The sequence below is a fragment of the Serinus canaria genome, chromosome 6 (assembly GCF_022539315.1).
Source record: "Serinus canaria isolate serCan28SL12 chromosome 6, serCan2020, whole genome shotgun sequence".
In the NCBI taxonomy this organism is placed as follows: Eukaryota; Metazoa; Chordata; class Aves; order Passeriformes; family Fringillidae; genus Serinus; species Serinus canaria.
The window spans coordinates 14,244,828-14,259,523 of NC_066320.1; the positions used below are offsets into that span (position 1 = coordinate 14,244,828).

Sequence of the window (14,696 nt, forward strand, 5' to 3'; positions counted from 1 at the left end):
TACCTGTTGATACTTCCATTCTCAGGAATGAAGAACTGTTGCCACAGTCCTCTCCACATGTAATGACCAGCTGTATCTGCACTTCTTCATATCCAACACACCTCTACCTTGCCCTAGAAAGTCCAGGTCAAATTTTCATCATGTATCATTCTATGCCCCTTCATGAATGGCCTGGCAATCTGCAACAACCCCTCTTATCCATCTCATTTCCTCTCCTTCCAGCCAGAACTGTATCCAAGTATGTTCCCTTATTATTTCCATAACCTGATCCTCATTTGACACACATATAACTCTTCAAAGAGGTGCACCCTCCTCTTGCAACCCAACCCCACAGCTGCCTTGGCTTGGAACATCCTTAACAGAGCCTTTGACAGAGCAAACAGAGCTCTGTTGCAGATGTCCTCACAGCCTCTGTGCTGCCTGTCTCATTTTGCCATGCATGGGGCAGGGGGAAAGGGAAAGAGGATGGGGGTGGCCATCTGGCTGTGACTCTTCACAGAGCACAGCCTAAGCCTAGCCAGACATGGCTGGCCCTCCTGGTTGCCAGGGCACTGCAGATTCATATCCACCTTGCCACTGGCCAGGACCTTCGGGTCCCTTTTCACAGGGCGCCTCTCCAGCCCCTCCTTCCCCAGTCTGTACACACAGCCAGGGTTGCCCCATCCCAGGTGCAGAATTCAGCACTTGCCCTCGTTAAACTTCATACAGTTGGTGATTGCCCATTTCTCTAATTTGTCAAGGTCTCTCTGCAATCTGTCGAGGTCTTTTCATAAATATGTTCAACACAACAAACACATTGTTCTTATTATTGTTAACCTGGACAAATATACAGCAGAAGGTATGAACAAGCATACCCAAATCCATAGCTGACTTTGCAAATACTATTTTAATCTAGGCACAAGCTCTTTGGGACTTTACTGTTCCCTCAGAAAGGCAAGATAAACAAGTACACACAGCCTGATTTTTCAAAAACCGTACTCCCGTGCATTAGGAAAAAGATAATAATTTTATACTGGTAACTCCTAAATGTAGTAATTATTTTGAAGATCATTTAGAAACTTTTATACATTCCACAGCAGGTAGTAAGTGTAGATCTAGTTAGTTCTGAAATAAGTGTGTAAGCAACATTCTATGCCATTCTGTGATATCATCATATGCTAAACTAAGGGACACATTTTCCTTCTTTCAATATTATTTTAATGTGAGGAGGTGGGAAAAAGATGGTCCACACCAAAGGAAAAGGGGGAAAACAATAACAAATTGGTATCTCTTTCGAGAATTGCCCCACAGGCCAAACATTTTCATGTTCTTAATCATTATTAAATGACTTAACATGACACACAGAGCCTCGCAAATGATTGCATCCTGACACAAGAACGAATTACAAATGAAATGAAAGATCAAGCTGTATTAGAGGACTGCCTCTGGGAAATGAAAATCTTTAATTCTCTTTTATTATTGACATTTATTTGGCTGCCATGAATAACAACATAGCAAAGAGATTCAGCTATGCTTGTGCACTGAATAGCTTATCCCACGGCTCAAAACTGCCTTAACATTTATCATGTTTGCTTTTGTAGCTGACACCATTGCATACAGTCTCTATCCATCTCACATTTATCATGCATATAAAGTGCATTCTCTAATTTAAGTTCATTGCATAGTGAACAAACAGCTAAGATTAGCAAGTGTCAGTCCTCAAATAAGCTCCCGGTTGTAAAAATATCAAAGTAGGGATTAATGGATTTGTTAACAACTCCAGTTTGAAGAATAAAAAAAGTACTCAAAGAAAATTAAATAAGAGCACAGGAGGGTTACACATAAGATTTAGGTTTACTACATTATTACTAGCTCATGTATAAAAACATTTTTATGCTGCTATTTTTCAGTCAAGTGTACAATACTCAAGTGGAGTGGCTCCACATGGGCCATTCACAACAGGCAGTAACTTTCTGAAAGGAACACTTCCATCATCATCAGTGCAATACACATAGCCAACTCTCAGTGACTGGTATCTATTCCCTTTAAAACAGTTTGTAGTTAACAAAACAGGGGAAGGAGCAAACTGTTGAAGAAATAATTCAAACTGCTGCTAGGAATGATCTCTATAGCAGCGACATACCTGCTTAGTGCCTAGCCCTGAAGCCACAGTCTGAAGCCAATTCTGATTTTGAGGCAAATATTGTATGAGTAAGCACCAGTCCCCCAGGTGCAAAGCTTCCTCTACTTCACTTGATTTCCAAAGGAGGAATTCAGCCCAGCCTAATAACTCACCTTGTGAAGGAATGAGCTACTAAAATGGCTCGCCACAGCACATGTTTTTAATAGCTTTATTTAGTCTAGAAGCATAGGTGGACAGAATTAAAGAGACTGTCAAAAGGTAGGCAGTCATGTTTATAATGCTTAAATCTGTGTGTCGTACATCATCAATTTAGACAGCAGAAACTGCTTGTATCCTGCTAGAACACCTTTTTCCCATGTACTCTTTTGAGAATTGAAGAGCAGACGGCTGAGAAAAGCTAAAGTGAGACTTTCTGCTCAAAGCAAAAAAAGCCTGGAAATTCACTTAGTACTGGATTTCACTTCCTCCTCTTTGCAAATGTTTAAATATACTACACTGTTGCACAGCTGTTCTCAGCAGGCACAGTATATTCTTGTTTGCAGCAAAGATGGCTACACAGATAAAATCTCAAGTCATAAAAATCTGAGTAAAACCAACTGCATCAATATTTTAAATCTGTGTTATAAAAATGTTCAGAACTAAATTCTCAGGCATTCTTGTGAAATAATAGCTTCTTAAATTCAGACACTCGAAACAATTAAAAGCATAAAAGATGAAAAACACGGGGTAACATCAAAAGGCAAATGTTCTGACTATCATTTGAAAATTGTAAAACCTCAACTTGTAATTGATTAGCTGGAATATTTACTGTGAGTGACAATGGAGATTTGAAAAACATACCTGTAGCCAATACAGTGTCATCCTTGCCTTGGGTGAAGACTACAATTCTCTGCCTTTTAGTGTTCACCTTCGGCAGGGCTTGTGTCTTCCGGGCTATCTCTTTAATGTCTTCAGTCTATTATGAGAGAGAAAGAAAATTCTTGTTACAGCACACTGGAGTGGTGGGAACTTTATTAGCAGATCAAAGATTTATTTTCTTACAGCTAGGTATAAAATAGACTTTACTGTCAGTAGAGGAAGATTTTTAAAAGGAAAAAGGGCATTCTCCTAAGGGCTTATGTAGTACTATGAAACTATTGTTTTTAATCTTGATAATGATAGTTCAGCTATTCCAACCACTGCAAAGCTAACAAAGGAATTACAGAGCATTTCTTAATGAGCAATTAGTGGATTTCTCTGCTGCTGACTGGATTCTAACCATACCTATCATAAAATTAAAAATAAAATTGGTAAGAGAGTACTTTGGATAGACTCCGAGCCTGGTTTTCATCCAATTTAGCCAGGTTTTATACTACAGTCACACCTCTGACTTCAGCACACTTACAAATACTTTCTCTAACTGCCCTACAGTAACTGATCCCACCAAGCAAACTGTACACTGTGCCCCTGAGAGGGTGTGCAGCCCAGCTCCCACCAGCTGGTTGCATAACTGAGATGCAGGGAAGCAAAGGGCAAAAGGTATATTCAGCGGGGCACAGAACACGACACATTTTCTGAAGGAAGGCTCACCTGCAAAAGTTTCAGAAATCCTTGCTTTAAGAGGATATTGTACTTCATTCTGCATGTAGGTAGGAGCAGAGAACCTGGCAGACTGAACCAAACTTCTCATTCATCCAGTGTCTTACACATCAACAAGTTTGGAATGTTTAAATTCATGCAGTAAACTCTAACAACACCACTTGTCATTAGAACATTATAGTTTCTATTCTCACCATTGCCCTTCCATCTGAAACAAAAGGGTTTCATTTTCTAATTGACTTGGCTTTCAAGTTGATCTATAATAGGTATTTCTGTTATTTGTATTAGCATCAAACCCTTTTATAATGCTATATGGGAAACTTTTGTTCTCAGAGTTCTAACTCGAGTCAGTAAGTTCTACAAATTAACTTTGGTGTAATCTATTTCTTGCCATAATTGATATATAAAGTTTTTTCTTTTATTTTTCTAACATTAGGAATGGAGTATGTATTACTGTAACTATTCACTGTGCTATTTACTGTGTCCCACTTTGTTAACATCTGTGTTAAATAAAGCTGTATTTTTTTCCCAGTTTCTTCTTTGTACAAGGAACTGTGGTGAAACATAGCAATGGCCTAGCCTTGAATATATGAAAACATAATACTTTGTGCATTGCTTTGTGTTCTGTTTGTTATGAATCCAAACTCACTTCTTGATATGCTTACTATTACAGACAGAGAATATGCCTGGCTTAATATATTTACCAGCAACCCTTTATGTGAAAATACCTTTTCTGCAACACTTTCAGCCTCCCTCTAATTTCTTCCCTAACTTTGGGTAGTCAGTGAACCCATTGCTTTATACACGTTTGGCAAACATGAAAATAGTTTCCCTTTATTTATTGGTCTCCTCACCTCTTTTTAAAATTCTCTCCTACTTTTCATTTCCATATCTGATACTGTCACTTGTGTTATTTCCTCCTTCCTCCTGCTTAGACAACTAATAAAGCTTTTAGAAGGTAATGTCTGCTACCAGAGAAGAGAAAAACTGAGGACAGTAACAGGGGCCATCTTCCCACTAATTCTCAGAAGGCAAGGAGTCTCTTCAAGTGCCAGAGAAAAAAAATTAAATTGCTCCTCTGTTTTGAAATGTTTTTTTAAGAGGTTTATGAACATCAGGTATCAGCTGGTGGCACAAGCTGTTGAATATGAGATGGATGGAGAATGCAGCCCTCAGCCTGGTAATACACAGGCTTGCCAAAGCCTTGCCACAGGAAGGTTAACCTCAATTCTGAGCTACTTCAGGCCTTGGTAATGAAGAGATCCACAAACTTGAAATTGCAATAAAACATCATGAAGATCAAAGGAAACAGGGGAGAGGAGTTTAGTTTTTGCTAAGTAGGAAGTGGCTACTAGTGACTTTATTAGGCACATTTTCAGTGGAGTAAAGCAGGCACAGAAATCAAAGCGCTTGAAAATATTTGTACAGTGTATTTATGGGCATGATGAATTTTAAAAGGAAAATTATGAAGTTATAATAGGAGAAAATGGCATGATCAAGAGATGATTTCTTCAGCTTAAGGAAGAATAAAGATTAACTTAGATGGAGAAAAGAGGACCTGAGGAAAGAGATTGTGAAGAGTGATGGTAAGGATGAAATAATGTAGACAGGGAAAAAAAGTAAAAAGCACATATGTTTTCAGGAAAAATTAAATATATCATAAGCATGTAACAGTAGAAGGAAAGTATTTAGGTCAAAAAGGTAATTTTTTCAAAAAGCAGGAATTTCAAGACAGAGAGGTTTGGACACTTCTGATTTTGCACTTTAGAAACAGCTGAATAATATCTTCTGTGAAAAGTAACTTCGCCATTTTTCACCAAAATTACTTCCTGTACTAATTTTTTTCAAAGGAAGAGAATAAAATAGAGCTTCCATGTGGGTGATGAGGAGGCTTTAACTTTTGCACAGGTTTTTTTTGAAGGTACAATTGTGACATTTTTGAATATGTGACTATTTACAGCTGAAGACTGCAGAGGTACTAATGCCTCTCATTTTGTTGTCAGGCAAATATCATCAAATGTTGCCATCTCTGATTTCTGTTCAGAATAAATAGCCAGAATGTATAATACTGGTTTTGCAGTGATTTTTACCTGCCCATTTACTGAGTTTTTTGTACATGTCCTGTGCCTCTGGACATGGCTGAATGATCAGACTGCAGTGCCTTGTGGTCCTAAAGCCTCTACACACTCCCCAAATTCACAGGATACTCCCACATACCCACTTATATACTTGGATCTGATTTAACAAAGCTGACATACAAATGTCAGCATGATTTGCCTGTTGATGCTGCACCTGAAGAACCTCACAGGTGGCACTCATGGCAGCAGGTAAGTGGGATAGAGGCAGGTGAAGCAGCAGCATGCCAGGTATCCCAGGGCATGTGCCAAACTGCATCCAGCCAGAACTGCCACCAAACCGTGGCTTCTGAGTCCTGCCTCTGAACTGATCCCCAATAGCTGGGACTGCCACACTCCTGACCTAAACAGGCATAAATCCTTCCAGAACAGTGCACTTGTGCAGTGTACCTCATTAACCTAAAGACCTAAAGCTGGTCCAGGGCAACAAAACTCTTTCTAATATGGTTCCCCAATGAATATGGACTTAGAGGAGAACTCTAACAACAAAAGTTATTTTGCATGGCAGCTGCTACTAATCCTTTAGATATTTACTGTCCCATTCATTTCAGTTTATTTCTTGGGTGGACAGACAGAAATGAACCCTAAAATTTATGCTTAAAGTAGTATTTTGTTTTCCTAACACACCTATGTAGAAGAAACAGGAAGTTACTTTTATGTAAAAGCAAAACCTCATAAGCCTTTGTTATTTGAAAATTATTAGAAATGTCATCAAAATATATAGTATGTGTATACATATACACTATATATATACATGCATAGACATATATATGTATATATATAGAGTTAAAAAATGCCATAGAACATGAAATTCACAGAAAAACCCCAACCTCACAGTGATGCTCAGGAAGAGACAACATCAGAAGTAATGTCCTATTTTTGATTATTACAGATAAGTGTTGGTCAGGGGATAAAGTGAAGGAAATAATGGTCTTCAAATATCATGACTGATTTTACAAAAATATTTTGTGTTTCAGCAAAGTAAAATGGTAAACTAACTGTGAGAATGGTGCAGCATAAAAATTAAAATTCTTTTGAATGGAATTTCCCTTACAAAGAAATAAACAGATTTGTGTCATAGAGGTGTTTTCTCTCACCTCTATGAAATAACAAGATGAAATAACAAGATTTCATTTCTTCAGAAAAGGTGTCTATTTTGCTGAATTCTCTTAATTGTAACTTCTTTTTTCCCCCCAAAACTGTTTCAGATACACTGAACTCATTTCATGTGTAAAAGATGAAGTTAGTATACAAAACTGTTGGAATTACTGTGAGGTAGAACAAAAAAAAACATAAACAAACAAGCAACTAAACAAAAGAAGCTGGTCACCAACTGATTTTCTATGCTAAAAGATTTCTAATGAAAAAATAATGGTCTTTCCAGGTGGCAATGCAAATGCAGCCACCAGCAACTTTTAATCACTTCTATGAAAAACATCCTCTTGATTTTTGCCCTGGTCAATCAAGTCTTTTCCTATAATTTGCCATGCTTTACCAGTTTTCTATTCTCAATATAAAAATCAAGCTTTTGAGAGTTGCTGGGAATTTTTCATAGTTTTAATTGAAAGGCTAATTGAAGCTTTTCAAGTTTTTCATAAGAAGCTTTATTATCAGTGTGATTTTTTTTTTTTGGCCTCCACATCACAATAGGAAAACAAAACTGTGGACACTATCAAGTTTTACTCATCTCTGTCAGCAAACTTGACATGTGAATCGTTGCCAAGCAAGGGAGTAATAAGAGATAAGATCATAATCATTGTGCACTTTACTGATATGCTGTAATCAAATGTGGCAGATTTAGGATGTTCAGGAGGAACTGTGCTAAAATCTCTAAGCATGCACTAATGGAAAGGTTAATATGATGGTAGTTAGCAGACAGCAGCAAAAGCAGTTTGTCACTAGAGCTGAATTTAAACCAGGCACATTCAAAGTCTTTAGCTCAAGGGGGCAATAAAAATATAGAATGGGTAGACTTAATACACTACTTCCTTTCTTTTTATTGTCTAGCTACCAGAGGGTACCAATAATATCTTATGCTTCATATTTTGGAGGCATCTGTGAAATTCATTCATTAGCATAAACTCAAAGTGTATTTTTATGCCTAACAATACAGATTATACAAATGAAAATTGACAGTGATAAAAAGTCTTGATTTCTACAAAGCAGCCACGTGAATTTGGGAAACATAAAATGAAATGGGACAGCCCACAGTTTTAATAGCTAAAACAGTGATGGCATTGATGTACCTGCTGGCGTATGGTTCTAAAGAAATCTAAATTGTAGAACAAAAGCTGTCAGTCTTTCCCTCTTTTTTTCTATGCAACCAATCACACACAGAAGTGGCACACTCTGTAAGCGGTGTGGTTTGAATTGCGCGGCTTCTATTATTTATGCAAAATGGGTGTTGAGCAGTCAAACTCCTTTCTGTTCTTTTACACTGCAAACAAATCAATTAAGGTGGGTCTAATTCCAGTGGAAAAGCAACATGTAAAGGGATTTATGTGTGTTCGGTTCTGCTGTTTAGATTTCAGTAAGATCACTTACTATCTGCAAAATTAGCACAAGCCTTGTCACATTAATTATAGTATTTAAAAACTGCCTGTTTGAATTGGTTAGAGACCAATAGCTGATGGTTCTGCAGATTAAGCTATCTGAATGTAGCCAATGGGAGGTACTAGCCAAATAAATATCTTGAAAAGATGAAATCAAAAGCTCTGAAAATCACTGTAAAATCAACAGTATTTACTTCAAGAAAGTAGAGGATCAGACATTTTTAGAGCTTGGATGGAAAACACCGACTCGAATATGTTTTGAAACAATTTCCACACTACCTTTTCTAAAAAGCAGCTGTTTGTAGAAGCATGGTTTACATTAATCAGTACCTAACAATTTCATATACAACCTTTCTAAAATTCATTTGCATAATGATAATCCACATATGGCAGGGTTTAAGTTATTTAAGCGGTGTTATATTTCACTATTTAGTGTTGCTTCACCACTGCTTTAGCAGTGAATCCTTCTGGAGTGTAATGCAGCTAATGAGGTAGCTTTTTAACTGAACAAACTGACAGGTCCCATATCTGCAGAGGCAGCTTGAAACCGTGCCCAACCTCTCGGCTTCCCAAGAGGCTTTTCAAAATTCAATAAATAACATCTGTAGGCGATGTTGGGTGCAGACCTAGCAGAGTGCGTCATAACACTGAGCTGGCAGAACAAAGAAACCATGACGACTGCCAAGTTTCCATGGCAACCGCTGCGAGGCTTGGAGAGTATAATAGCACATCAATCATTGTCCAAAAGAACTTCATTATCAGCAAGAAAAAAACCTTTAGGATCTGTTTAGTGTGCAATTGTGGGTTAACTCACCTCAAAGCCTTGCTCTCTAGCAAAAGTGGCAGCTTCCTGAAATAATAAAAAAAGAACAGTTAATTATAAAGTGCTAGATAATGAAGAAATAACACATTTTGAAACTCATTCAGCCAGTTTTCCTTTTACACGATTATCTCAGCATAGCCATATACAGTTGTTCAATTCTGATAGTCGCACCAAAAGCTTCTCCCTCTTCCCTCAAGCCCAACAACAGTACAATGTCAACACATTTCACAAGTTCAAATAAAGAAGGTACAATATGTTTTTTTTCCAAGAGAGGAAAGTTACTTCTGCAGATAGGACTTGAACTAGGAAACATCCCTCAGACATATTTTTAATTGAAATCATATCATATCTCCATTTATGAACGGCACTTCATGGTATACATACTATCAAGCCACTTAAAAAAAATCATTTGTCATCTACAGAGCATTAAAAAATCAGGATCACTAAATGTGTTCAGACCCTTGTGGTAGAATCAGATGAACATTTAAAAATATTCTGACATCTTAATCACTGCTTTAAGCAATTTAACTATGTTCTTTTCCTGAAAGAACAGAGGAAACGTCATGGTATCAGTATGTCCTCATGTCTTATTTATATTAATTGGTGCAACTAAAAATCTGTTTTGAAATAAAGGCAAGGGAATGGAAGACAATAGCAATGTTTTTTCCTTTCTTACTTTCTATCTTAACATTGGAAATACTGCAAAAAACTCTTGAGGTCTTTGTTTTAACTTGCATTCTTCCAGATTATCTTTGCCAAGTAATATTAATAGAGGGATAATCTCGAGCCAAAATGGTGAGTCGATCTAACTAAACAGAAATAATACTGTGCCAAACCAATCCAGTGTGCCTAGGAGAGGTTTTAGTGCTTCAGAAAACACATAGTTGTGGACCCACATGATCTGTCAATTTGGGGGCAATAGAAGAATTTGAAGTGGGCACAATTGATTACAACAACAGTAAGTTGAGGTTAATAAAATGTGATAAGCTGAAAAGCACAACTCCTCAGGCTGCTTCACTGCAGAAACATAAGGCTGACCGGGTTACCCTTAGCTGATGTTGACAGAAAAACTGAATCATGGTCCTGACAATTGGGTGCGGGCAAGGTTAGCCACTTTGACAATTTACTTACAATTGAATCCCTTCTTGTACATCACACAGTCAATGACATTTGCTAGCCTGGCTGTCAAGAAGGAGTGTAGGGTTCAAAGATATCATGCAGTGTTTTCCTAAACCAGCATGTGATTAACAAAGCCTATGCTCGTATGAAAAAAGGAGCCTTGCAAGCTTCCACTCTGTAGTGATGCACTCACAATGAACTGCAACACAATCAAGAAAGCCTCAAATGGGACCGTGACACAGAAGAAAAAATAAAATAAGAGAAATAAAGGAGCGATAAGGGGGAAGAGAATAAGAAAATTGACTAAAAATTATGTCTTGTAGCCTAATAATTTCTTTAACCTCAGGTTTTTGGTCATGCAATTGAAATCGGAAGCTACACTGATCTGTCCTAAGGGATTTCTTTAAAATCCCAATCCAGCAGGACATTAACATCTGTGTTAAACTATTGTCTGGCCAGGAAATTGGACACCAGTACATGAAATAAAAACTGTTCCAGTGAAGTGGTGCTTTCTTGTGTGGGAGACTTTGAGAGAATTCATCTCAATTTTCTGTACTGGGGAACCCATGCATAGCACATGTGTTTTGGAAGACCTGGCCCTTCCACAAGAAAGGATAAATGACTGCACATTTGTTAAAAAGTATCTCATCTTCAGATTCCCCTGTAAGAGCGTCATCTTTTAGCCTGGTCTGCTGCCCAGCTACATGAAAAATGGCAGCCAGCATAAAATCATAGATTTTCCTGCAGTTGACCTCTAATCTAAGGGTGCCTGAGCATGCCATAGAACAACAGCAATCTTAATTTTCTTCTCTCCTATCAACAGAACATCAAAAATGACTCCTGAGCAGCTTATTTCAGTAAGGATTGTGCCTACAATCCCCTAAAAACCAGCCTCTCTCAGAATGAGATCCCTTTAAGAATTAAGGTCTTCCCTGTAAAAAAAATTAATAAAGCTCAAAACACACATTTGGACTGTAGAGTTTAGTGCTTGTGAAACGCTGAGAAATGTGAGGCAGGCTCTGATTGCCAGGGACAGTTCAAAGTAAATTAACCAGATAAAAGCGATGAGAACCTTTTAGTATCTATTCACAATAACAGTGAGAACAGGAAACAAGCAGAACCCATCTGTGCAGCCCTAGGGCACCTCATACTGAGCTTCACGTCTCTAATAAAGTAGTCAGGTTAAAGTCTAAGTGGATGTAACATGTGGAGACTGCTTGGGTTACAGCGGCCAGCCGGGGCGTTCCCTGGTGCAGGTGATAATCAGTATGATAATCACTATATTTACAGGCTTTCCATTTTATATCTGACACTGAAAATCACGAAGAAGGAGGGATTAAGGAAATAAACAACCCACACAGAAGCTTTACTGCTCCCCAGAGAATGCAGCATTTTCATTCATGCGTGACATGCGACAACAGCAGAGCAAAACAGCGACAGAACAGAATTTTCTTGGGAGGCTTCATTTCACATCAGGACTTCTTTCAGTTTTGATAAACTTTACACATTATTCATTCATTACTCCAACTCAGCATTTTCAGAGCTGTTTTCTGTTACTGCCTATAGAACATTTCCTAAAACCCTCTCCCCGCCTTATCGCTGTTTCATACTAAATGTATTAAAAACTCACACTCCTTTTTCTATATAACCTTTTTACTAACTGTGACAGCAAATTTATTGTTGCACCACCTAAAGTATAAATTAGATTTGTTTTCAGTTGTGAAATGTCATTTGGCTCATGCTGTTTGGGGGAAAAAAATCCTAAGTTGCTCAAGCTGACGAAACCTGTGTGCAATGCCACTTAATGGGAGTAACACAATGTCACCAAAGTTAACACACACCCTCTCTTTACGCAATAGTGAGCAGTTTACACAGGAAAGCGAGATTAATTAAGGAGATAACAATAAAAAAGACAACTTCCGTCAGTGCTGCCCTTGCTGTTATGTTAGAATTTGCTTGCTAGCTGAAAACTATTTCCATTCTTGCATGTATTTTACTGCTGTTGGAGTCCCAGCTGAAAACTATTTCCATTCTTGCACTTATTTTATTGCTGTCTGAGCCCCAGCACTCAGTAAAAGGAACTGTTTACAATCTACACACAGGCTAATTTTAACGGGACTTGTTAAAATCCTGAGCCCTTTTATCAGAGGCAGTACAAACTATTTGTTTATAAGTAAACAGAAACATACCCACCAAACACAGAATCCATCAGCCTCTGCAATCTTAGGAGTAACACATAATCCTATGCTAGCCCCCTGTGTTAGAATACTTTTATGATTATAGAGTTAAAATGGCTCAACTTCAATAATTGCATGTTCAGTTTGCCATGAGACACAGAAGGCCCACCATATATTGAATATTCTTGACACATCCAATTTTTTTTTGTTGGTAGCAAAATTTTATGATTACTTGATCAAATTACAGCCAAAATAGTAACAATATGCATAGTGGGTTAAAATTAAATCATGTAGGCCAACATAAAACTCACACAATTGCACTGAACGGCCTTTGAAACCATGTATTGCCAAAATTAGCTGACAAAGGCTGTTTCAAAAACACCAGCAACATTATTATCTACAATATGCATTTTAACCTTTGTATGGAAAAAAAGAGAGCACTGAAAACTAAATTTGCATTTCATTGCTGAAATCAACATTATCTCATAAAGAAATGATAAAACAGCAGGACAGCAATGATACCCTTGCACACTGAATGCATTTCCCATAATTGCACAAAAAAGCAAATGCAGGGGATGCTGAAGATAATCCCTCCCCTGCCATCCTTCTGGTAGGGAAAATATCTCACAGAATAACCTCAACTCACATATTACAGTACTACCCCCTGGATTTACTGTTTTTATTTGGGAGATTACTGACAGGTTTTGAGGGAGTTCCTATTTCATTATCTGTAAACTTCCTGACTTGCCCAAAATATACCTATTCACATTTCCAGGAATACCATCCTCTTTTCTCTGCACAGCAAGTCTGTGATGCAGAGGGCTCAGCCCAGCCCTTGAATCAATGCAACCTCAAGCCTGCACACACACAGAGCATGTGGAACTGCAGAGGAAGGTCCTTGCAACCCAGTGCAGAGCAGAGTGCATAACAACAAAAAGAAATAAAAAAGCAAACTCACTCAATGAGAAATAATAACTGACCTTGAGTACCATATACTTTGTGTCAGCATTTGATGGGACAATTCCTACTGGTAACAACTATGCTTGATTTTAATTTGACTAGCACTTCCAACACTGTACCTTACAAGCCTTTCTAGACCACTAAAATCTTCTAAAAATTACTCTTTAACATTTTCTTCCTTTCTTACATTTCAGAAGTATGGCTTCTTAGTTTTCTTCTATTTACATTGTTTCCTTAAATACACTGAATACTATGATTTTCTTGCTCAGGTAATTCCCTTTTTCTTCAGTATAATCATTTCCTACCGTTCATCCCACTCCTGAGTTCATCTGGAATCCTGGTGTAAAGTTGTGTTCTTTGTATCCTCCCTTGCTTTCCTACAGATTGTACTGCTTGTGGCAACAAAGTTACTTTCACAAATGTAACATTAAAACCCTGCTCTCCAAAAGGAATGGGTGACAATTGAAATAAACAAATTAAGGTCCAGGGGTTATTTTTGTAGAACTGATGTCCACTGATATCTTCAACTTCATTCTGTAGAAGACAGACTCAAATAATCAAGGTTGGCTTAGACTGATAATCTCCTTTCTTAGAGGTAGATGCTGAAGATTCATATTTCTGAAACAAAAATTTTTATACATGGTTTCCTAAACGACAGCAAACTTGTAAAAAAAAAAAAAAAAAAAAGGATTATTTGTCTCTCTGCACTACAGACATGAGTCTTTATTGTAACTACTGAGACTCATAGTTCACCTTCCTTTAAGTAGGTGCATTTGTCCTTCTGTCTGTCCCTTCTACCATCTTTTTCCATCCCTAACAAAGAGGTTTCTTGTACATTCTGTGTTTCTAGAGGTATATGCTTGTTTTATATATCATAGGTACTGAGAGCCTCTGATTTCAGTGGCATCTGTTGTACCCTGTAAATCTGAGTATGAGCCAAAAAAAAAGATACTCTTTTGTTAAAATCTTCCTTCTTATTTCCTTGGAAGATAAGTAATGAAGAATGAATTACCATGTGCCCTCTTTTTGGTATTTCCTTCCTAAAAAACTTGTCACAGTGCAGAAGATCAACTAGTTTTTAAGAAAGAGACCTAGTGAGCTGTGCCATACCATGTTTTCTACTCTTCAAGCTTCAGGCCAGTTTATACTAAATATGATCCTGGAAATGGGACTGAAGGCACAGAGAGGACAATGGATTTTCAATTGCTGCCTTTGAATTATAACAAAGAT

General features: G+C 37.7%; 1 protein-coding gene across 2 annotated transcripts in view; it reads right to left on the minus strand.

The window, feature by feature from the left end:
• The window catches only part of ADK (adenosine kinase), a 266,784-nt gene that overhangs the window by 37,434 nt on the left and 214,654 nt on the right, over window positions 1-14,696 (minus strand). For both annotated transcript variants that reach the window (XM_030241222.2, XM_030241223.2), the window contains exons 8-9: window positions 9,202-9,237; window positions 2,963-3,077 (exon numbers count right to left, since the gene is read on the minus strand). In XM_030241222.2, coding sequence (XP_030097082.1) covers window positions 2,963-3,077; window positions 9,202-9,237 — 151 coding nt within the window. The remainder of the gene's footprint in view (window positions 1-2,962; window positions 3,078-9,201; window positions 9,238-14,696) is intronic.